We start from the raw sequence: 22076 nt of genomic DNA, 5'->3' as shown, positions 1-22076 counted from the left end.
CTCCCTCCTCCCCACCCCAGCTCAGGTTACATACTTGCACATTCCCTGGGCTGCGTGTTCTTCCATCACAATTTTTGACATCATCATTGCACTATCCTTGCCTGTTCTCTTATCTGTCTCTAGTGATCTGTGAGATTCTTGAGAATTGAGAGGTCTGTGTTGTTCAAATCTGTGTCCTGCTGCCTAGCACTGAGTAGTTACTCACTAAATGTTTCCTGAATGAATGGCAAGATAGAGATTCTGGTTCTGCAGAATTGAGGGCCAGACTCAGGGTTGCGATGATCCCACCCAGGTTCTGATTCCCATAAGGTTTGAGGTGGGGCAGCCATTGTCACTTCCTCCATACTTTTAAGGGGATGAGAAGATGCTCCCCTCAGGGAAGATGTCTTGCTCATAACAATAATTGCCACTACTACTTAAAGGACCTAGTGCACAAGAAGGCACTTAAAATATGTCATTTGTAAGCAAGGTTAAAACATGTCATTTCTAAGCATACCGGCAAGGTAGGTGTTATTATCACCATTAAATAGGTGGGGAACCTGAGCCTCAGTGTAGTGGAATACTTTGCTCCAGGTCCCACAGCTGGAAAATACCTGAATCCCCTTTTCAAGGTCCGTACAGGATATCGGCAAAGATGGCAAGTGGTAGAGTTGCATTCTGTGTTTTGAGACAGGTCCTTTGTATCATACTCTTTGGCTGTCAAAAACCTGCCTTAGAAATACATTTTCACAAGTCCTCTCCTTGTGTACCTTGGCCACCTCTGCATATTATTTTTCTGACCTCCAGAGCCCTGCCAGCCCAATCCTACCACATAGGCCCTGCTCCTCAGCTATCCTATAGCTCTGGCAATGCCAGGCACCTAACATTCACTTGATCGTTTAATCAGAGTAACTCTTTTCTGTCTGGAGCAGGTTAAAAGGGCTGGATTGCTGGGGAATGGAACCAGGTCAGGGCTAGGAGATGGTGACCTGGGTTCAAGTCTAACTACTGGTATGCCCTTGTGCTAGTAACTTAGACATCTAAGAAAACAAGGAGTCACTTCTGAGGTTCGCCCTTCAGCCAAAGGTTAGACAGGCCCGTAAACAAAACCAGACTGAAGAGGCACGCCGACCCAGAGGCAAGGCACGCCAACCGAGGGACAAGGACGAGAAGGCAGCAGAGGATAGAAAAGCTGGTAGCCGGGAACCCAAGGTCAAGGAGAGTGTTGACGTGCTCTAGGATTGGCAACAAATGTCACAAAACAATGACTGTATTGTTTAATGTAAAACTAATTTGTTCTATAAACCTTCATCTAAGGTACAATTAAAAAAAAAAAAAAGAAAACGAGGAGAATGACACTACGGACGATCTCTAAGCTCCCTGTCGGGATGTTCTCTTCTTTCCTAACTCTAGGTGCGCCACTATTTTGGGCAGCCGCCTGAACCAAGTGCCTAACGACGGTCTGCTCAACCAGGGACTGTCACGCAGTTCCCCGCTTCAGAAGCCAAGCCAGACCCCAGCTCGGCCACGCCCCCGGGCTCCCCAGGCCAGGAGCGCTGAAAGTGCGCGATAGGTCAAGACAGGACAAGAGAGAGATGGCTCTGTGAAACTACAACTCCCAGGAGCCCCTAGAGTGCCACCCGGCGGCCTGGGCCTGGTGCATGTTGGGACTAGTTAGCTGCCCACAGCTCGCTTTATTGCTAAGGCCGAAAAGGGCAGGTAAACCACGCGCATGCCCAGTCAGTCCCAACCACTTCAGCTTGTCTTTCCCGCAGGCCTTTTCTCCTTCCGGCCTTGCAGAGGCGCGCTTTTCCCCGCCCCACCTCCCCACCAGGTCAGGAAATTTGGAGGAGGCGGGGCCTCTGGGAAGCGCCTTCCCAGGGGTGTGTACACGAGCATTACACGAGCATTGAGTGGATAATAAAGAGGGAGGGAACTAAGAAAGGGGTGTGGAGGCAGCAAAACACGAGGATATTGAGGGGAACGGAAGACGCATGCGTCCTAACAGCTGTTCCGCATGCCTTCGGGAGTTGCGGAGGGGCGGGACGGAAGTGGGCCAGTTTGCTGACGCAAGCGCATTGGGCCGCCAGAACCCCGCCTCCCTCGGTTCCCCTCCTTCTCCAGCACCCTCCCGGAAGTGAAGCCGCCCTCGCGCCCACCAGCGGCCACCTCTTGCGGCAGGCCCCGCCCCCGGCTGGCCCCGCCCCCTCTCCGCCCCTCCTCTGGCGGTGGCTCCCGGGTCGTCTCTCCGGCGGTGGCGGTTTCGGTGCCCGAAGCCGGGAGCGCTGAGTCGTTCCCGGGAGCGGCGGCCAGGCTATGACCGCCGGTCCCCGGCGTCCCGCTCCGGCCAACCAGAGCCTGTGCTCGTGCCCGAGCGGTCTCTTCAGCCCGGCCCCGCCGCGACCCCTCTCCGATGGCGGCGGAGATCCAGCCCAAGGCGCAGACCCGCAAGCCGATCCTGCTGCAGCGGGTCGAGGGGTCCCAGGAGGTGGTGAATATGGCCGTGATCGTGCCCAAGGAGGAGGGCGTCATCAGCGTCTCGGAGGACAGGTACGGACCGCTGCCCCTGTGCCGCGAGGAGGGGCGGGACGGAACGGCGGTCCCCGAGCTCCGCGCCGGGGCTCTGCCTCCGCGTCCGCGCGACTGTAGACGTGCTCCCCCAAGTTGTATTACAATGCGCGTCCCGGTGGCGTCGGTCTCCAGCTCGCGCCACCGCCGCTGCGGGACTCGGGGAAGCGGAGCCCGGCCAGCGGCGTGCGCTCAGGCCTCGCCCGGAGCCGGGTGGCTCCTGCGGGGCCCAAGTGGCCCTTAGGCTAGCGGTGCGCCGGCCACCGGACCTTGGTCCTGCCCTGAGGACGCGAGGGGGCAGAACGAGGGGCCGCCCGGGCCTGCAGGTGTGTGCGCGGAGAGGATGCTCCGAGCCATCTCTGCGAGATAACTGAGGGTTTTTGGGGTGTTTTTTTCCTCGGGTACAGTTCTTAGGGTTCCAGACTGAGAAAGCAAATGCCACTCCCTTGTCTCAGACATTCTCAGCGAATCCCGCTCTCCCGAACAGCCTACTCTGAATTCAGTGAATATTACAACTTAGGAAGAGTAACTTTGGCTTTTACGTGGTGCCTTCTCTCCTTTCTTAATCTTTTCGTGCTCAGGGGAAAGCTCGTAGAACCCGCAAGGAACCAATACTGCAAATAGCTCTTGAGTTCCTTCCCTTTGCTTCTTTCCTTTCTTTTTACTCTATTTTGCTTAATTTGCAGAAGTGGAGCTAGTTGTTCTCCTTCAGTATTCTCCCTTGTTCAGACAATGATATTTTGGCTTCAGTTTATGATGCTGATTTTTTCCAGAGGAGAATGCTGCTTGAATGAAGCAATTATGGTAATTTATCTACCAGCGTTCTAAAAAAAGTAACACTAGAAGTACTTGCGAAGGGGCCTTTACCCTAAAACATAGTTGAATAGTTAAGTTTTTGTAATTTAGGTTCAGACTTTGCTAAGGTGGAGATTATTTCTGTGTGACTTCTAAAGTTTCAGAGGTAAAGCAACTAAGTGTACATTACCGCCTCTATAGCCATTTTATTACTTTGCATACAGTGTGGCCTCAAAAAATTTACCTGTTAAATTTTAGGTTCATCATTATTACTTGAGTGAGTATATTAATGACATATTCTTGTCTACATCACTCTTGATACAAATGACCAAATAGTGCTTGATTCATTTCCTGTGCAGAATCCAGTGGCAAACATTGTAAACATACACCAGTGGCAAGCAGTCTGGAGTGAACAGAAGAAATTCGTTACTGAAATTGAATACACAGATATAGGAACCTTTTGAAATTCATAAAAAAGTCTAATATGAGTTTAATTTTTCGATTAGGCAAAATCCTGTTACAAGGACTACTTCTGGACCTAGAAATTCTTTGTTATAAAATGGTTTTTAAAGGAATGTATTGTTGGCATCTCTTTGCCAGTCTGTGGCTACTGGGGATGAAACTGCTCAACCTAACTGCAGTAGGAGATTCATACGTTCATCGACTCACATCAGGAAAGAAAAAAGTGGTTAAACCTAAGCTGCTTTTATATTACTTTCGAAACCTTTTGCTTTGGTTGATGGTTTGGGAGTAGAGGTAGGTATTCATAGGTTTTTTCTTTGAATCGAAAGGAGTACTAGAAGTTATTTGCTCTAACAGTCCTTGATTTTACAGAGAAGGAAGTTTTGGCCAGAGAGCTTGTTAACTGTCCAAATTCTTGTAGTTGGTGGAGCCAGCCTTAGCTCCTGTCTCCTGATTCCCATTCTGGTGTGTTTACCTGGAAGAAAATAGCCTTAGTAGCGTTTATGTCAAAGTATTTGGAGATGCTGAAGTGGCGTACGTGAAAGAACTGATGGATAAATTTCATTTGATTGTAAGACGAATGCAGTGCTTAGCTATTTTGGAGCTTAATTTTCATTTTCCTAGTTAACGATATGAAGAATAGAAATTATTTTATTATACAGAGTTACTGTTGTTTATATGGAGTGCCTGGGTGGTACAGATACTTAAGTGCTCAACTATCTTTAGCAGAAAAGTTGGCAGTTCGAACTCACACAGAGACACCTTAGAATCTACTTCCGAAAGATCATAGCCTTGAAAATCCTATGGAGCAGTTCTTCTCTGCACATACGGGGTTGCCATGAGTTGGAAGTGACTCGACAGCAACTAATGACGACAACAGTTCTTTACGTGTGCTTTGTTACTACCATCTCAACAAGTTTGTGTTTTTGTGGCCATATACTCAAATGTGAAGATAACTTTGTTATTTAGAGCTCATTTTCTGTTACGGTTTTCAATAAAAGAGAATTGATTAGTATTCTTGCTTTTCAGAATCCATTGTCAATGCAACTTGACATAATGCTAAAGATAGAATATTGATTTCATTAAAATCTGCAAAGCCATTACCATTAACTGCTCCTGCTAGCAATTGGTTATCTTCATCCTTGACCTATAAGGTTAAACCACAAATAATGTCCGTTCCTGAATGATAGTATCCCATAAGTTCTTAGGAAACTCTGGATTACCTTTTGACCTCTCATCCCTATAGCCCTTTGTGTACACTTTTGAAAACTCTTAACGTTTTCTATTTTAAACAGTATTACAGATACTTTATGTCCGTCTGTCCTCTCCGTTAGTTACCTATCGGGGCGGTGTCTGTCTTATCCATTGTAGTGTCTTCAGGGTCTCCGTAGTGCCTGACACACAGCAGACCCTCAGTGAACATCCGCTCTATCAGGGATTCATCTATTTTTTGTCGTAGTTGCTTCTGAAAGCACAGCATTTTGACTACTGTGGGCGTTTAACTGACACTTGCTGAATGAGTTTTCTGAGAGCCTGTGAAAGCCTTCTGTGGACAAATGCACACTTGTGGGAAAATTATTGAGTTGGGAGCCTTTAAAAGTGCCTTAAAACTCTAAAAGTCTATGCGTTGCTTCATTTGATCGACAAACATTTGAGTTCCTAGTATGTTGCAGGCACATGTGCATACAACATTGACCAAAATGACAAGGTCCTTGTTCTCCAGATGCTCACAATTCAGTGGGGGAAGTTTTAGAAGACTACTGTTTTATGAAACAAACCATAAACTCTGAGAGTTAGTACTGAGAAGAGAATTTTCATTTGGGGAGCAGTGGCTGGATTGCACGGCCTTTATTTTCCCCTAAATTTTACCTTTTTTTGGAGGATTCTTCCACTTAGATTACCATTTTTACCCTTAGGCTGCCCTAGGTAGTGAGCTGATGATACTCTAATCTTCAGGGCCAAGAGTGACGAAAACCCTTGCCCTCAGTTCATCTTAGCGCACTTAAGACAAACTGTAACTTTGCCTGATACCAGGGGAAGATTTATAAGGGAATATAAGTTGTAAAAACAATCTAACTTGCAAGTATAGTTTCCTGATGCTGCCATATTAACAGCTTATTTTTACAGCTCACAGGCATTGTCTGAGTCTTATCTTTGCTGTGGTTATAGCCAGGTGCCAGCCCCAAAGAATTTGCCCAACTTTAATACTTTGGGATCCTCATTTCCCAGCTTCTGGACTGTGTTTTCTGAGTAGAGGGATATTTACCATTGTTTTCTTAGACTCTCCCTCCAAGTTATCTCAGCTTTATCTTGGTCAAGACTAATCTGTGCCTTACCTGGGGCTCCTTTGTACAGTGGTAGCTTCTTCTCCAAGTGATGAAGGCCAGGAGGTACCTCTCTCCAGGTAAGACCCAGCCCCATCCATACCTTTGTAAGCTCTTTTCTATGCATGTCTTAAGTCAGCAATCTTAGCATTCATAGTGAGAGTTTTAGAAACTCTAGGTAGTTACTGTTAGGGAGTTATAGGTCATTGTTCCTTCACCAGGAGTCACTACGCTGTGCTTAAAACAGGTACAAGCAGCCTCGTTTGGGATTGCTGAAAAGCTCTGCTTGTGGTAGTCACAGAAGAAGACCAAAGAGTTCTCCAGATGGATCTTGCAGGATGAGTAGGAGTTCATGTGAAGAAGCCAGGGAAGAGGAAAAGTCCTTCTAGACAGAGGCGGAAAGAAAACTTGAATTCATTGAGGAGCACCATAATGGGCTGGCTAAGAGTATGGGCTCTGGAGCCAGTTGGCTTGGGTTCAAAACTCAACTTTGTCATTGTTATGGATTGAATTGTATCCCCCCAAAATGTGTGTAAACTTGGCGAGGCCGTGATCCCCAGTATGGTGTGATTGTCTACTATTCTGTCATCTGATATGATTTTCCTATGTGTTGTAAATCCTACTTCTGTGATGTTAATGAGGCAGGATGAGGCAGGACTCAATCTATAAGATTGGGTTGTGTTTTAAGTCAGTCTCTTTTGAGATATAAAAGAGAGAAGCAAGCAAAGAGAGAAGAACCTCATACTACCAAGGACAAGAACCAGGAGAATAGTGTGTCCTTTGGACCCAGGGTCTCTGCACTGAGAAGCTCCTCAACTGGGGAAGATTGATGACGAGGATCTTCTCCCAGAGATGACATAGAGAGAAAGCCTTCCCCTGGAGTTGGCACCCTGAATTCAGACTTCTAGCCTCCTAGATTGTGAGAGAATAAGTTTCTCTTTGTTAAAGCCGTCTACTTGTGGTATTTCTGTTATAGCAGTACTAGATAACTAAGACAAAATTTGGTACCAGGAGTAGGATGCTGCTGTAACAAATACCCAAAATGTAGAAGCAGTTTTGAAGCTGTGGTTGGATAGAGGCTGGAAGAGTTTTAAAGTGCCTAGTAGTAAAATGCCTAGATTGCCTTGAAGAGACCGTTGGTGGAATTGTGGCTGTCAGATAGTTCTGGTTAAGACTTCGAAGGACGTGAGAAGAGCTGTTACACTGCATATGGTGCAGATGGTGAGAAGCAGCAGCAGAACCAGGAGACCAGGACAAGACAGAGCTGGGGCCAATCCACGGAAGGAACAAGAGAGCTGAGTAACTTTGTGCAGGAGGCCTCCTGGCAGAGTGGGGTGTCTTTAGGCACTTATTGGTGGAGCTAGGCTTGCCAACCCCTGGGGCAAAAGAGCCGAGTGCCTTCTGGCTGAAGTTTTTGGGTTGAGTGGGGTGCCTCCAGGCACTTATCATTGGTGGACATAAAGAGCTTTGGATGCTTGCCCCAGGAGGGCAGATATAGGCAGAGAGGCCACAGGAGCCTAGAGGACAAGGAACCAGAAAGCAGAAGCTGGGGAGACGAGGAATGCAGGAAGCAGAGCTGCCTCAGTCTCAGAAGGGTAGGGCCATGACTTCAGGGGTGTCAGAGGGTGGAGTCGCCTTGCCACTCAAATGGAATAGGAGAACGGGGCTGCCCAAAGCCAAGGGAGCAGAGTTGCCCATTTTAGTGGGCCTGAAAGGAGGAGCTGAAGCCCAGGGAGAAGGGACCTCCACTCAGAATCTAGAGAGTGTAGCCAATGTCTAGAGTCTGGAGGGCAGGGCCATTGTGTAAGTGGTCTCAGAGAACAGAGGATTGTTTTCAAGCTTTGAGGGCTAATGTTCTGCTGACTTGTTTGGTGCCTGTTATTCCTTCTTTGCCTCCAAGTTCTCTCATGTGTAATGGAAATGCCTAGCTTGTGGCTGTTCCACCATTGTACTTTGGAAGCAGGTAATTTGTATTCTAAATTTCACAGATGAAGAGGAATTTTGCAGAAGATAAGATTTTGGACTTGGAGCTGATTTAAGACTTTTGCTATGAAATGCAGTGAATGTTTTTTACACATAGCAAGGACATGAACTTTTGGGCATCAAAGGATGGAATGTTATGGATTGAGTTGTAGCCCCTAAAAATGTGTGTAAACTTGGCTAGGCCATGATTCCCAATGTGGTATGATTGTCCATCTGTTGTGATTTTGCTGTGTTTTGTAAATCTTACCTCTATGATATTAATGAGGCAAGATTAGAGGCGGTTATGTTAATGAGACAGGACTTAGTCTACAAGATGAGGTTGTGTTTTAAGTCAGTCTCTTTTGAGATGTAAAAGAGAGAAGCAAGCAGAGAGACAGAGGGACCTCATACCACCAAGGAACAAGAGCCAGGAGAATAGCATGTCATTTGGACCCAGGGCCCCTGTGCTGAGAAGCTCCTTCACCAGGGAAGATTGATGACAACGACCTTCTCCCAGAGCCAGCACAAAGATAGAAAGCCTTCGCCTGGAGCTGGTACCCTGAATTCAGAATTCTAGCCTCCTAGACTATGAGAGAATAAGTTTTTGTTTGTTAAAGCCATCCACTTGTGGTATTTCTGTTACAGCAGCACTAGATAACGAAGACAGACACTTACTAGCCGTGTGACTTTAGGCAGTCTAATGTCTTCGCACCTTAGTGTGCTCATCTTAAAAATGAGGGTGAGAGTTGTCCTTATCTCAAAGTGCTGTTATGAAAGTTAATTTGTAAAAAGTCAAATAAAAATCTCCAAGTATCAGGTCATGGGCTAGTGCTTTGTGTACCATAAATCGGTCCTCACAATTACCATGTGAGACGGGGGTGTTATTTATATCTTACAGATGAGAAAACTGATGGTCAGAGTAGTTTTATTGTGGTCATATGGCTAGTACATGTCAGTGCTGAGGTTAGAACCCAGGTGTCTTTCAGCTCGGAGTGGTGGTGGGATAGAGGTGCTAGGAATGAGGCTGGAAAGGTAGGAGGATCTGGAGGGTGAGGATCGTGGCATGATGAGATTGGAGTTTTCAGTGGAGACTCTTGGTATTGGTGCAGGGGATAGATTGCAATGTGAGGAGAGATGGGAAGTGGCAAGAAAAGCAAAGTGCCTGTTGTAGTAATAACCCAGACAGGAGGTGATTTCACTGGGTTTGCTCCACTCCAGCCACACTGGCCTTCTTGCTCAAATACACTGAGCTCATTTTAGCTCCAAAGCCTGTTCCTTGTGCCTTAATGCTCTTTCATTAGGTACTGGCACAGCTCATTCCTTCCGGACTGACACCTCCTAAGAGAGATGTTTCCTGACTCCCTTCCTCTTGCCTTGCCTTGTTTTCTTCATAGCATTTGTCACTACCTGAAATGGTATTTGTTTACTTTACTGAATGCCTCCGCTACAAGAACACAGGCCCCTTGAAGGCATGGACTTTGTCTAGTTCCCATCTGTATGTCCAGTGCCTAGAAGTTGCCTGGCATGTAGTAAGTACTCAATAAATGTTAGTTAAATGAATAAATTGCTTAAACTGAGGCAGTGGTCATGTGTATGGGAAAAGTGAAACCAAGCGAACGTAAGGATGTTTCGTGAGCAGTCAGGACGTGCTGGTTGTTCTGTCGTGTTAGTTTCCAGGGGCTGCTGGAGCAAAGTGCCACCAACTTGGATGGCTTAAAACCACAGAAAAGTATTCTCTCACAGTTTCGGAGAGAAAAGCAAGTCCAAAATCAAGGTGTTTGCCGGGCCATGTCCCTCTGAAGCCTCTAAGGGAAGATCTTTTCTTGCCTCTTCCAGCTTCTGGTAGTCCCAGGCGTTGCTTGGCTTGTGACAGCACTACTCCAATCCTCCCGCTATGTCTCTGTGTTGCTTCTCTTCTTACGAGGACACCAGTCATATTCATTAAGGGCCCACACTGCTCCAGTATGACCTCAGCTTAGCTGATTACATCTACAGTGGCCCTATTTCCAAATCAGGTTGTGCATTCTAAGGTTCCAGAAGGACGTGATTTGGGGGGACACTGTTCGACCCAGTACACCTGTGAGCGTGAACACCCCCCAAATCTCAGTGGTTTGATGGAACATAAGTTTATTTTTTGTTTTTAGTGTATGTCCAACTTAGGTTGGTAGGGGGACTTTGCTCATCAGTTGCTCTGGGATCTAGGCTGATGGACACTCTAAACACATGCCGTCACGATTGCCTGGACCAGTGCATTAAACATAATGCAACTTCCTGTGATGATGGAAATGTTCTGTATCTGTGCTACCCAGTGTGGTAGCCACTAGCACATGTAGCAATTGAAAGTAGAGCACTGGTGGTGGAGATGGTTAAGCGCTCGGCTGCTCATCAAAGGCTAGTGGTTTGAACCCCGCCCCCCCCCGCAGCTCCTCAGGAGAAAGACGTGGCAACCTGCTTCCATGAAGATTACTGCCAAGAAAACCCTATATGGCAGTTGTGCTCTATCACATGGGGGCGCCATGAGTCGGAATCAACTCGAAGGCACTCAGCAACAACCACAGGGTGACCGAAGAACTAAATTTTCAAATTTTATTTAATTTACATTTAAATAGCCACATGTGGCTACTGACTGCCAACTGGATAGTGCAGGCAGTTGACAAATGACAAGTTGCACACTTGCCCTTACAGGCTTCTACCAGAAGTAACGCGTCACCTTAGCTGGCATTTCATTGGCCAAAGCAAATTATGTGGCTGTGCTTAGTGGGGTGGGGGGAAGGGGAAGGAGGGGGGAGGGGGGCGAGGGGGGAGGGGGGCTAGGGGGGAGGGGGCGAGGGGGGAGGGGGAGTGTGATCCTCCAGAGGGAAAACGGGTATATTTGTGAATGACTTCTAATGCCTGCCAGAATTAGAATTTGAAAAAAGACGCTGAATCATTTAAAATTAGTCTGTTAAATTTCTAAACTTGTGATTTCAGCAGTCTGAAGTCGCCAGTGCTCTGGATTATAACACGGTACTTTTAAGACTTGGGTGAAAACATTGGTAACACAAAGCTGTCTGTTTAGTGGAAGTGAGAATCAGAATCTAACAGGCTGAAGCCATAAGCCTGAGCTACTAGACCCAGACAGTATGTGTAAAATCCTGCCTTTAAGCCTGAAATCCAGCTGCCTTTGTCCAGAATGGAGGAGATAGAGCTTTGTAACAGCCTATCAAAAAGACTTCAGAGTTGATTATTTGATACTAACCTGACTATGAGTCAGTACAGTAACGTAGTTGCCCAGAAAAACTGATTGAATTTGAGTGGTGTGCAGAGCAGGGAAGCAGGTAATTGTCTCTGAAGTGTTCAGTGATTACTGTGTTCAACTCTGAGTGCCACACTTTGAGGAATCTGGAAAATTAGTGTCTCCAGGGAAATAGCATGATAGGAAAAGTTCCCGAAACCTCTGAGTGAAAGAAAGAATTTGAGATTCATGGAGAGTGAAGGAAAGAATTTGAGATTCATGGAGGAGGGTGATGTGAGGGACCACCTTCTTACACTCTGACTTTATAAAGGACCAATTTATGCAACATAGTTGGTTGTGTTCTCTGTAAGCCCTGAGGGCAAAACCTCTGCTGTGCCTAAAAGGGGGGCAGGTTTTTATCTCAGTAGAAGGAGATCTGATCCCCAGTACTTAGCACACAGGAGATAATGCAGTATCAGCTTGTTGAATAAATGAGATAAACAGATCGATCATCTGCTTAAAATGGAACAGACCTCAGGACATTTTTAGTTTCCATATTTTTATTTATTTTACCAGCAAAGGTATTTAGGTAGAATCAGAGAGATGCTTTATGCCAAGATAACTACCCAGCATAGGATGGGGGGGGGGGGGTGGGTGGGGTGGAAGCAGAAGATAGGAGAAAGGAGGGGTTGGATTTCTTTCTTTTTTTTTTTTTTTTTAAATTAAATCTGTAAGGCCTTTTTTTCCCCCAACTCTAAGTGGCCATGACTACTTGACTATTTCTTGAAAAGATGTGTTAAAAAAATCTCACTCCATTTTATCAGTCCTCATTTTGTTATTTCATTTACCACTGATTCTTCCCATTATAAAATTGCACTGTCTCAGCACTCTGCTTCAACCATTAGTTCCACTAATAATTAGACTTTGGCTCAGTTCAGTTGAGCCTCAGATGGAGTTTTATGTACCATGTATCTTAAAACAACTGTATCAAAAAACTATTTTTTAATGCAAGATGAAGTTTTCGCATTGTGCAAGCATAGTTGTGAAAGTTGAAGACTTCTCAAAGAGATGGTATGAGGTCTCAAATCAGCAAAATTATAGACCCCATCTAAGCTAATTTTTGAGCTTGTCAAATATCTATTTAATGGCATAAAATTAATAAACTTGAAACTATGCACTTGAGACCCATCACTTAGTGGTAATAATTGTTGGCTTCAAGGCCCCAAAGGGAGAATTTGCCCCATATGATTGTTGAAAATTAGACCTTTACACTAAATTCAGAATATGAGACAGTCTTTGTGCCAGTAATCTGTCTGGAACTAGTCTGTGTCTGTGTCTCTCAGAGACAGAATACAGATGGACTTTTTAAGAGAAGATCACTACGGGAAAGCTTGTTCCAGGGAGATTCACTAAAGGAGGCTTAGTTTGAAGTGCCTCCAAGGGCCTGATGGTTCTGAATTTCCTATTTAATTTAAGCAGTTAGACCATGTTTTGGCCAGCCTCAGAGCTCTTTATCAGGGCGCATTCATCCGGATGTTGCAACACGATGGAAAATGTGAGCGTGGCAATTCTGACTTGCTGAAACAAGTGATTCTCAGACTGTAAAATCCGAAGGGACTTTAGAGCTGATCTTTTCCAAATAAACAAAATCAAAACTTTTTAAAAGGAAATACTATTTTTGACTTAACAATATCTTTCCTTGGCTGTTTTCACTTTGCATTTAGCTTTGAGAAATGGAAACACTTTTCTATTTGTTGAGAATCACCCCGATGCAATTAAAAAATAAAAATTAAAAAACAAATAAATTTTGGGAAATTAAAACAATTAGTGGCATTTAGAAATCAACATGTGTTAATTATGATTGAATACTTCAAGTAGTGCTCTGTTGATATACGTAACACTAACCTGGTGGAGCAGTGGTTAAGTGCTCAGTTGCTAACTGAAAGGTCGCTGGTTCAAACCCACCAGCCACTCCATGGGAGAAAGATATGGCAGTCCGCTCCCATGACAGTTTACAGCCTTGGAAACCCTATGGGGCAGTTCTGCTCTGTCTTGTAGGGTCGCTGTGAGTCGAAATCAGCTCAGCGCCACTGAGAAAGCTAAATTACGTTACAGCTTATGCCTCCCTGAAAAGAAAATGGCCATCAAGCCAAGCTCTTCAGTACCATAAATAACCAAAACCAAACCTGTTGCTGTCGAGCTGATTGCAACTCATAGCAACCCTATAGGATACAGTAGAACTGCCCCATAGGGTTTCTGAGGAGCAGCTGGTGGAGTCGAACTGCTGACCTTTTGGTACCATAGTAAAAATCAAACTAAACCTGTCAATTCTGACTCATAGAGACCCTAATGGACAGAGTAGAAGTGCCCTATAGGGTTTCCATAATAGAAAGAATAAAAAAGGAAGTGTTTTAGTTATCCAGTGCTGCTGTAACAGAAATACCACAAGTAAATGGCTTCAACAAACAGAAATCCATTCTCTTGCAGTTTAGGAGGCTAGAAGTCTGAACTCAGGGTGCCAGCTCTAGAGGAAGTTTTGCTGTCTCTGTTGGCCCTGGAGGAAGGTCCCTGTCTCCTTTCCACACCTATGGGCCCGGTATTCCTTGGAGATCTCGATGTGTCATGACATTAGTCTTCCCCTGAATCTAGGAGGTTCTCAGCACAGGCACCTGGGGTCCAAATGATATGCTCTGCTCCTGGCTCTTCTTTCTTGGTGGTGTGAGGCCCTCTCCTCTCTCCTCCTTTCTCTGTTTATAAGTCAAAAGAGATTGACTCAAGATGCAACCTAATCTTGTGAATTGTGTCCTGCCTCATTAGCATAATGGCCTCTAATCCTGCCTCATTAACGTCATAGAAGTTAGGGTTTACAACACACAGACTAATTCCATCAGATCACAGAATGGAGGACAACCACACAGTACTGGGAATCATGGCCTAGCCAAGTTGACACACAATTGGGGGGGGGTACAATTCAATCCATATCAGGAGACAATACTTATTTATTTCCATATGAATAGGTCTCCCAAGGAGAGTGCCACAATTAACCAAGAAATTTCCTTACACAGGAAAAATAACTTCCCTTGTGCAACTTCAGCAAACACTCTTAACTCTTCTTCTTTTTTTTTTTTTTAAAGGACAGGGGCCTCCTTATTGAAACATTTCATTTAGTCATTAGTAAAAATTAATTTAGAAGTATAAGAAATAATAAATAAGACTGAAAAAAAAAAAGATAAGTCTGTCTGTCTCTCGGCAGGGAGGGCTGCCTTGTGCTCTTGTGTGTGTGCTTTTATGAGGGGTTGGGGGTGGATCTAAGCTCTTTCCTGCATTGATTGATCTTGGCCATCTCCCGGGCCTTTCAGCACTCAGCTCCAGCAGATGAGGGGGTGGATTTTCTAGCTGGGGCTCTGGCATTGGTGTGCCCACACAGTGTAGTAGCTGTCCAGGTAAGTGCAAAGTCTTCAACCTGATCATCCTAGAGCCTTCCTTAGGGGAAAGAGCACAGTGGGGGAGGGGCTGCCTGCTTGTGCCCTGCTGTCAGCACTTGGTGACACAGGTGGGAAGTGATGCTTTCTGGAGCCTTTGGATGGCAGTGGCTCCTTGTTTCTGGAGAAATTTTCAGAGGTATTTGTTTTTATTGGTAAACTAGATTCACCACGTTCCTACTCCTGGATGAGTCCTTTGGTTTCAAATACCGAAGTTTTGCTCCTGGTGGTTTGCTGGCGCCTAGATCAGAGTCTGGGTTCTCTGGTGTTTTTGAAACTTTTTTTTTTAACCACAAATTATAGTGAGAGATGTATTTGACATTGCTTTCTAAGACTCACATACTTTCCCACGTCCCCACGTATATAACTGAAAGAAAAGTTTTCTAAAATGATGTCTTTATTATGTGATGTGCATGCTAATATTTTCTGTTCTGCTGTAGCTTTTATAAAATCCTGATTGTGACTCATTAAATTAATTTCGTGACCTACTAATAGGTTACAGACAACAGTTTGAAATACAGTGCTTTAGAGAGGTTATTGAAGATTTGTAACCTCTTTTTCTCTCTATGCAGTTTTATTTTTCTAGAAGATGAAAATACAGTAGAACTCACCTCCCTGGCCTGCCCCACGTAAAGAATGACTCTTAAACCTCTTTACATGATGACTGTTAAATGTTTTATGTGGTACCTTTTATAGCAATTTTTTGAATGCAGTTTTCAAAAATATGGTTGTGTTCATGCAATTTTATATTCTTGCCCCCACTTAATATTGTATCACCAGCTATCTAGTTTTTTTTTTTTAATCTTTATGGTGCTTTAAGTGAAAGTTTTCAAGTCAAGTCAGTCTCTCATATAAAAATTTATATACACCTTGCTATATACTGCCACTTGCTCTCCCCCTAATGTCACAGCTTGGTCCTTCCCTCCACTCTCTCTTTTCATGTCCATTCCGCCAGCTTCTGACCCCCTCTGCCCTGAATCTAGGAGGTTCTCAGCACAGGCAACTGGGGTCCAAATGATATGCTCTGCTCCTGGCTCTTCTTTCTTGGTGGTGTGAGGCTCTCTCCTCCTTTCTCTCCTTTTTATGTCAAAAGAGATTGACTCAAGATGCAACCTAATCCTGTAAATTGTGTCCTGCCTCATTAGCATAACAGCCTCTAATCCTGCCTCATCTCCCCTCCAGATAGGAGATGTCAACATAGTCTCAAGTGTCTACTTGATCCAAGAGGCTAATTCTTCACCAGCATCTTTTTCTATCCCTTTGTCCAGTCCAATCTCTGTCTGAAGAGTTGGCTTTGGGAATGGTTTCTGCCTTGGGCTAACAGAAGGTCTGGGGGCCATGACCACCAGAGTCCTTCTAGTCTCAGTCGGACCATTAAGTCTGGTCTTTTTACAAGAATTTGGGATCTGCATCCCACTGCTCACCTGCTTCCTCAGGGGTTCTCTGTTGTGTTCCCTGTCACGGCAGCCATCGATTGTAGCCAGGCACCATCTGGTTCTTCTGGTCTCAGGCTAATGTAGTTCCTGGTTTGTGTGGCTCTTTCTGTCTCCTGTGCTCATGATTACCTTGTGTCCTGTGCTCATGATTACCTTGTGTCCTTGGTGTTCTTCATTCTCCTTTGATCCAGGTGGGTTGAGACCAGTTGATGCATCTTAGATGGCCACTTGCTAGCGTTTAAGACCCCAGATGCCACTCTCCAGAGTGGGATGCAGAATGTTTTCTTAAAAGATTTTATTATGCCAATTGACTTAGATGTCCCCTGAAACGATGGTCCCCAAACCCCTGCCCCTGCTACGCTGGCCTTCGAGGCATTCAGTTTATTCAGGAAACTTCTTTGCTTTTGGCTTCGTCCATTTTTGCTGACCTTGCTTGTTCTGTGTGTTGTCTTTCCCTTCACCTAAAATAGTTTTTATCTACTATATAATTAGTGAATACTCTTCTTCCTCCCTCACTCCCTCCCCCCTCTGGTAACCATCAAAGAATATTTTCTTCTCTGTTTAAAGTATTTCCCGAGTTCTTATAATAGTGGTCTTATACAATATTTGTCCTTTCACAACTAATTCCACTCAGCATAATGCCTTCCAGATGCCTCCCCGTTATGAAATGTTTCATAGAGTCATCACTTTTCCTTATCGAGGCGTAGTATTCAACTGTGTGAATATACCATAATTTTTTTATCTGTTCATTCATTGATGGGCACCTTGGTTGCATCCATCTTTTTGCTATTGTAAACAGCGCTGCAGTGAACATGGGTGTGCATGTATCTGTTCGTGTAAAGGCTCTTATTTCTCTAGGATATATTCCAAGGAGTGGGATTGCTGGATTGTATGGTAGTTCTTTTTCTAGCTTTTTAAGGAAGCGCCAAATCGATTTCCAAAGTGATTGTACCATTTTACATTCCCACCAGCAGTGTATAAGTGCTATCCACAACCTCTCCAACATTTATCATTTTGTGTTTTTTGGGTTAATGCCAGCCTTGTTGGAGTATGCTGGAATCTTATGGTAGTTTTGATTTGCATTTCTCTAGTGGCTAATGATCGTGAGCATTTCCTCATATATCTGTTAGCTACCTGAATGTCTTCTTTAGTGAAGTGTCTGTTCATATCTTTTGCCCATTTGGGTTATTTGTCTTTTTGTATTTGAGTTTTTGCAGTATCATGTAGATTTTGGAGATCAGGCCCTGATCGGAAATGTCATAGCTAAAATCTTTTTCCCAGTCTGTAGGTAGTCTTTTTACTCTTTTGGTGAAGTCTTTGGATGAGCGTAAGTGTTTGATTTTTAGGAGCTCCCAGTTATCTAGTTTTTCTTCTGCATTGTTAGTAATGTTTTGTATACTGTTTATGCCGTGTATTAGGGCTCCTAACGTCCCTGTTTTTTCATCCATGCTCTTTATCGTTTTCGATTTTATATTAGGTTTTTGGTCCATTTTTGTGCATGGAGTAAGGTATGGGTCTTATTTCATTTTTTTGCAGATGGATATCCAGTTATGCCAGCACCACTTGTTAAAAAGACAGTCTTTTCCCCATTTAACAGATTTGGGGCCTTTGTGAAATATCAGCTGCTAATATGTGGATGGATTTATGTCTGGATTCTCAATTCTGTTCCACTGGTTTGTGTATCTGTTGTTGTACCAGTACCAGGCTGTTTTGACTACTGTGGCGGTAGCTGTCCAGTTTTAACTGCCATTTTAAGTGACTATTTTTCCTTTCTTTCAGTATTTACTCGTATTTATTTAATAAGTGTAGTATATGTACTTGACACTGGATCTCCCGTCATGAAGAAGACACCTCCTGCTCTCAAAATACTGATAATGTAGTGGGCATGTATCATAATTTACCCATCACCTGTTGTTCGGTGTTTACATTATTTCCAGTTCATAAATGTTGTGATGAACGTTGTTGTGTATGTATGTGTGCCCCCTCTCCCCTGGGTTTTTGGCATTATTTCTTCAGGAAAGATTGTAAGAAAATTACCATAGTCTTTTCCAGAATGTTTGTGGCACTTTATAATATTTAGAGTGACTTATAAGAATATTAGTTTTGCCGTACCTGACCAGTTATGGATATTATTATTTTTAAGTTCTTAATAATTTAATTGATACGTAGTGGCACGTCACTGATGTTTGATTTGTACTTTCTGGCTGGTTAGTGAATACTTTTCTATTTGTTTTTTACTGCTTATGTTTCCTTTTGTCAATTATCTGTCCCTATTCGACAGCACTGGGTTTTCTGGGTATCCTCTGCTGCAAAAGACCTGTTTAAAGTGGGAAAATGATTCTTTCTGGAACCTTTGGATGGCAGTGGCTATTTATGTCACTTTGAAGACTAAGGCACGCCTGACCCAAGGCATGATATTTTCATTGCCTCCCATATGTGTGAAAGCTGGACAAAGAATAATGAAGACCGAAGAAGACTTGATGCCTTTGAACTATGGTGTTGGTGAAGAATATTGAATATACCATGGACTGCTGGAAGAACAAGCAATTCTGTCTTAAAAGAAGTACAACAGAATGATCCTTGGAAGTGAGAATTACGAGACTTTGTTTCACGTGCTTTGGTTGGACGTGTTGTCAGGAGGGACCAGTCTCTGGAGAAGGATGTCAGGCTTGGTAAAGTAGAGAGTCAGAGAAAAAGAGGAAAACCCTCAAGGAGGTGGATTGATAAAGTAGCTGCAACAACGGGCTCAAACAAAGCAACGATCATGAAAATGGTGCAGGGCAAAGCAGTGTTTTGTTCTGTTGTACATAGGATCACTGTGAGTCGGAGTCGACGGCACCTAACAACAACATCTTTGTCTCGCGGAGCCTTGGTGGTGCAGCGGTTAAGCACTTGGCTGTTAACTGAAAGGTCGTCAGTTCAAACCCACCAGCCACTTCTCAGGACAAAGATATGGTAGTCTGTAGTCTGTGGGGCAGTTCTTCTCTGTCCTGTAGGGTCTCCATGAGTTGGAATTGACTCAAGGGCATTGGGTTTGGGTTTTCTCTTTTTATCCTTTGGCCATTTATCCATTGAGGTCTCCTGGTCCTTAGCAGTTTCTTGCACATGTATTGTCTGTGTATAGTAAGAGTGTTAACCCTGTGCCTGTTACAAAGCCAGAGATGTAGCCTATTCTCCTTTGTTTGCCTTTTGATTTTTACATACAAAAAATTCTTTAACTTAGCTGTCTATCCCTTTTTTTTCTTAATAATTGAAATGTCTTCCATCACTCCTAATTTTTGAAAGTCATTCTTTCCCCAGAGATTCAGTGAATATTCAGTTTTCTTTGATGCTGTTTCTTTAGCTTGATGAAAAAATAAATTTTGATTTCTCTGGAAATTTATTTCGTTGGATGGTATAAATTGATTTTTCTAAGATTTTCTAATTGGTTATTTTATCACCATTTATTGCATGCTCCGTACGTTTTCTTTTGTATTTATTTGTGAAACTGCCTTATTCTCGTAATTAAGTTCTCGTAGTCAAACAGGCTTATGACAACCCTGCTGTGCTTTGGGGATCTCTTTGCCTCTTCTAATACTGGTTTTTTGCTTTTAATTGCTGTAGCTAATGGTAAGTTCTTGACTGCTTGCCATTATTTGAAAGGAATCATTTGGCTCAAGATGACTGTTTTTTCCCAACCTTAGGATTTCAGAGTCTCGGTTTCTCCTCTGTTAATTAGGACTAATGATTCCTCCTAGGATTGGCAGGAGGTTTACTGGAGGTGATGTGTGCACATCATACATGATGCTCAGTAAGTTAGTTTTGTTTTTTGTTTATGAACTTTTAAATGAATTGGTCACTCATCAGCTGCTCCTCAAAAGCACGGCTCTAAGTAGGTAGGCTTTTTTTGTTGCTATGCTATGGCTGCTAACCAAGAGGTCGGCAGTTCAGATCCTCCAGGCACTCCTTGGAAACTCTATGGGGCAGTTCTACTCTGTTCTATAGGGTCGGTATGAGTCAGAATCAACTCAACGGCAGTGGGTTTTTTTTTTTTTTTAATGGTTTCATTAAAGGCTTGACTCTTTTTTAAGAGTCACCTTGGATACACAGTGGTTGGGCTGTTGAAGTTTTTGTTTTTTTTTGTATAGTTCTGAGCCCCATTATCTCTTCTCTTAACTGTCATCCTTTTACTGCCACTTCCCAAACTTGCCCTGGGAAGGCCAGTGGTCAGGAGAGGTGTGTGGCAGGAGGGCACTGAGCTCTCCTTTGCAAGCTTCACCCTCCATTTGGCTTCTTGTCCTGAAGTGGTGTGTCCGTTGCCCCCGCTGGTCCCCTGGATCAAGGGTGTGTCTTCCACGTCCTCCGTGGGTAATGAACTTCGTGGGTAGGATGGACCTCTAACTCAGCAGTCATCAGCTGGCAGTCGGGGGTTATAAACATGCAACCAGCAGGCTCAAGTCTGTTCTCAGACAGAATTTGGGTGCTTTACAAATGGTGCTTTTAGAAGTTTTTAATTGGAGCCAAGGTTTAAAAATCTGAATTTCACATAAAAATGCAGATTGCTGGCTTCCCTTGACATATAGGAAGATGTAGCTGTGCTAAGCCTTGAAGTGCCTCCTGCAGACCCTTTGCTCCTACCCTGCCCGCGTAGGGCCACGGTCGTCTGAGCCCTGGGGGCATGCTGCCCAGCTGCCTACTGGTGAGGAACCAGAGCAGAGGCCCAAAGCGCTTTCGCATCTTTCTCTCAAGTCTGAAAGGCAGCACTTCCCCTTTTATAGAGCAAATTGTTGGCTTTTTTTGGCATTTGGGAGGAGGGAAAAAAAGGAAGAAATAGATACCCAGGAAGCCCAAGTTTCTAAAAAATTAGATAGGTGTTGAAGGGAGGAAGCATATCCATTAAAAATTAAGAAACCTTTTTCAAAAGATCCCGGTGTTGTAAACAGTAAACATATAAATAAAGGCAGGTATTGGTAAATTAGGCATGATGTTTACCCCTCCCTATCCTGTCTCTGTATAACCAAACTTGAGTTCTTGTCCTGTCCTATTAGCTGATCGAAATAAGACAGACTCCACACCTCCTGTTGCAAGGGAAACAGAAAGTGGAAATTTATTGTTTGCCCAAACAAGGAGCAACGTGGGGCCTACTAGCTGAAAGACCATGCACTCCCTGCCCTAAGGGAGCAGGGGGCTTTTATGTCCTCGAGTCCCTAGGGAGCAGGCATTGGTGTCCAAAATCTGAAACCTGGTTCCCTCCTATGTCCATATTTGGAGATCCAGGTGATGAGTCATGTTGCAAAGGAAGGGACCTCTCCCTGCTCAGGTACTGTGGTGTGCGGGAAAATATCTTCCTCTCCAGAGATGTTCAAGTCGGGATCAAGTTCAGGGCCACGGCTCCTCGGATCCTGCACATGTGCCACAATCGTGGTTCACTTATGCTCGGGATTCTGGCACCAAATTCAAACCATGGTTAGGGCCAAGGAGTGGTCAGGCCAAGCTATAGTTAGAAACTATGGCTTGTTGGGCTGTGAGGGAGGAGAAAACTATGGCAGAGCAGGAAGCCTTGGGGGTGGCTTCATCTGTAGCCCTAGTGGCACAGTGGTGAAGAGCTCTGCTGCTAACCGAAAGGTCAGCAGTTTGAATCTACCAGCTGCTCCTTGGAAACCGTATAAGGCAGTTTCTGTCCCATAGGGTTGCTGTGAGTTGGAATGGACTCAACAGCAACAGATTTGGTTGTTTTTTTTAATCCCGTCGCTGAGGAGCCCTGGTCACGTGGTGTTTAAATGCTCATTTGCTAACTGAAAGGTCACCAGCAGCTCCGCAGGAGGAAAGACCTGGCAATCTGCTCTCATAAAGATTACGGCTAGGAAATACTATG

The 22076-nt window shown here is 44.3% G+C and overlaps 1 protein-coding gene across 3 annotated transcripts in view; it reads left to right on the top strand.

Moving 5' to 3' along the window:
* The first annotated feature begins 2165 nt into the window (after nucleotides 1–2165).
* WDFY2 (WD repeat and FYVE domain containing 2) overlaps nucleotides 2166–22076 on the top strand; it is a 270983-nt gene continuing 251072 nt past the window's right edge. For all 3 annotated transcript variants that reach the window (XR_007513166.1, XR_007513165.1, XM_049853335.1), the window contains exon 1: nucleotides 2166–2529. Coding sequence is in view for 1 of the 3 variants with exons in the window: in XM_049853335.1 (XP_049709292.1) it covers nucleotides 2393–2529 (137 nt within the window). In the remaining 2 variants the exon portion in view is untranslated. The remainder of the gene's footprint in view (nucleotides 2530–22076) is intronic.

The sequence above is a fragment of the Elephas maximus genome, chromosome 14 (assembly GCF_024166365.1).
Source record: "Elephas maximus indicus isolate mEleMax1 chromosome 14, mEleMax1 primary haplotype, whole genome shotgun sequence".
Classification (NCBI taxonomy): Eukaryota; Metazoa; Chordata; class Mammalia; order Proboscidea; family Elephantidae; genus Elephas; species Elephas maximus.
The sequence above is the reverse complement of the archived record's forward strand: the minus strand, read 5'-3'. Positions and strand labels throughout refer to the sequence as shown.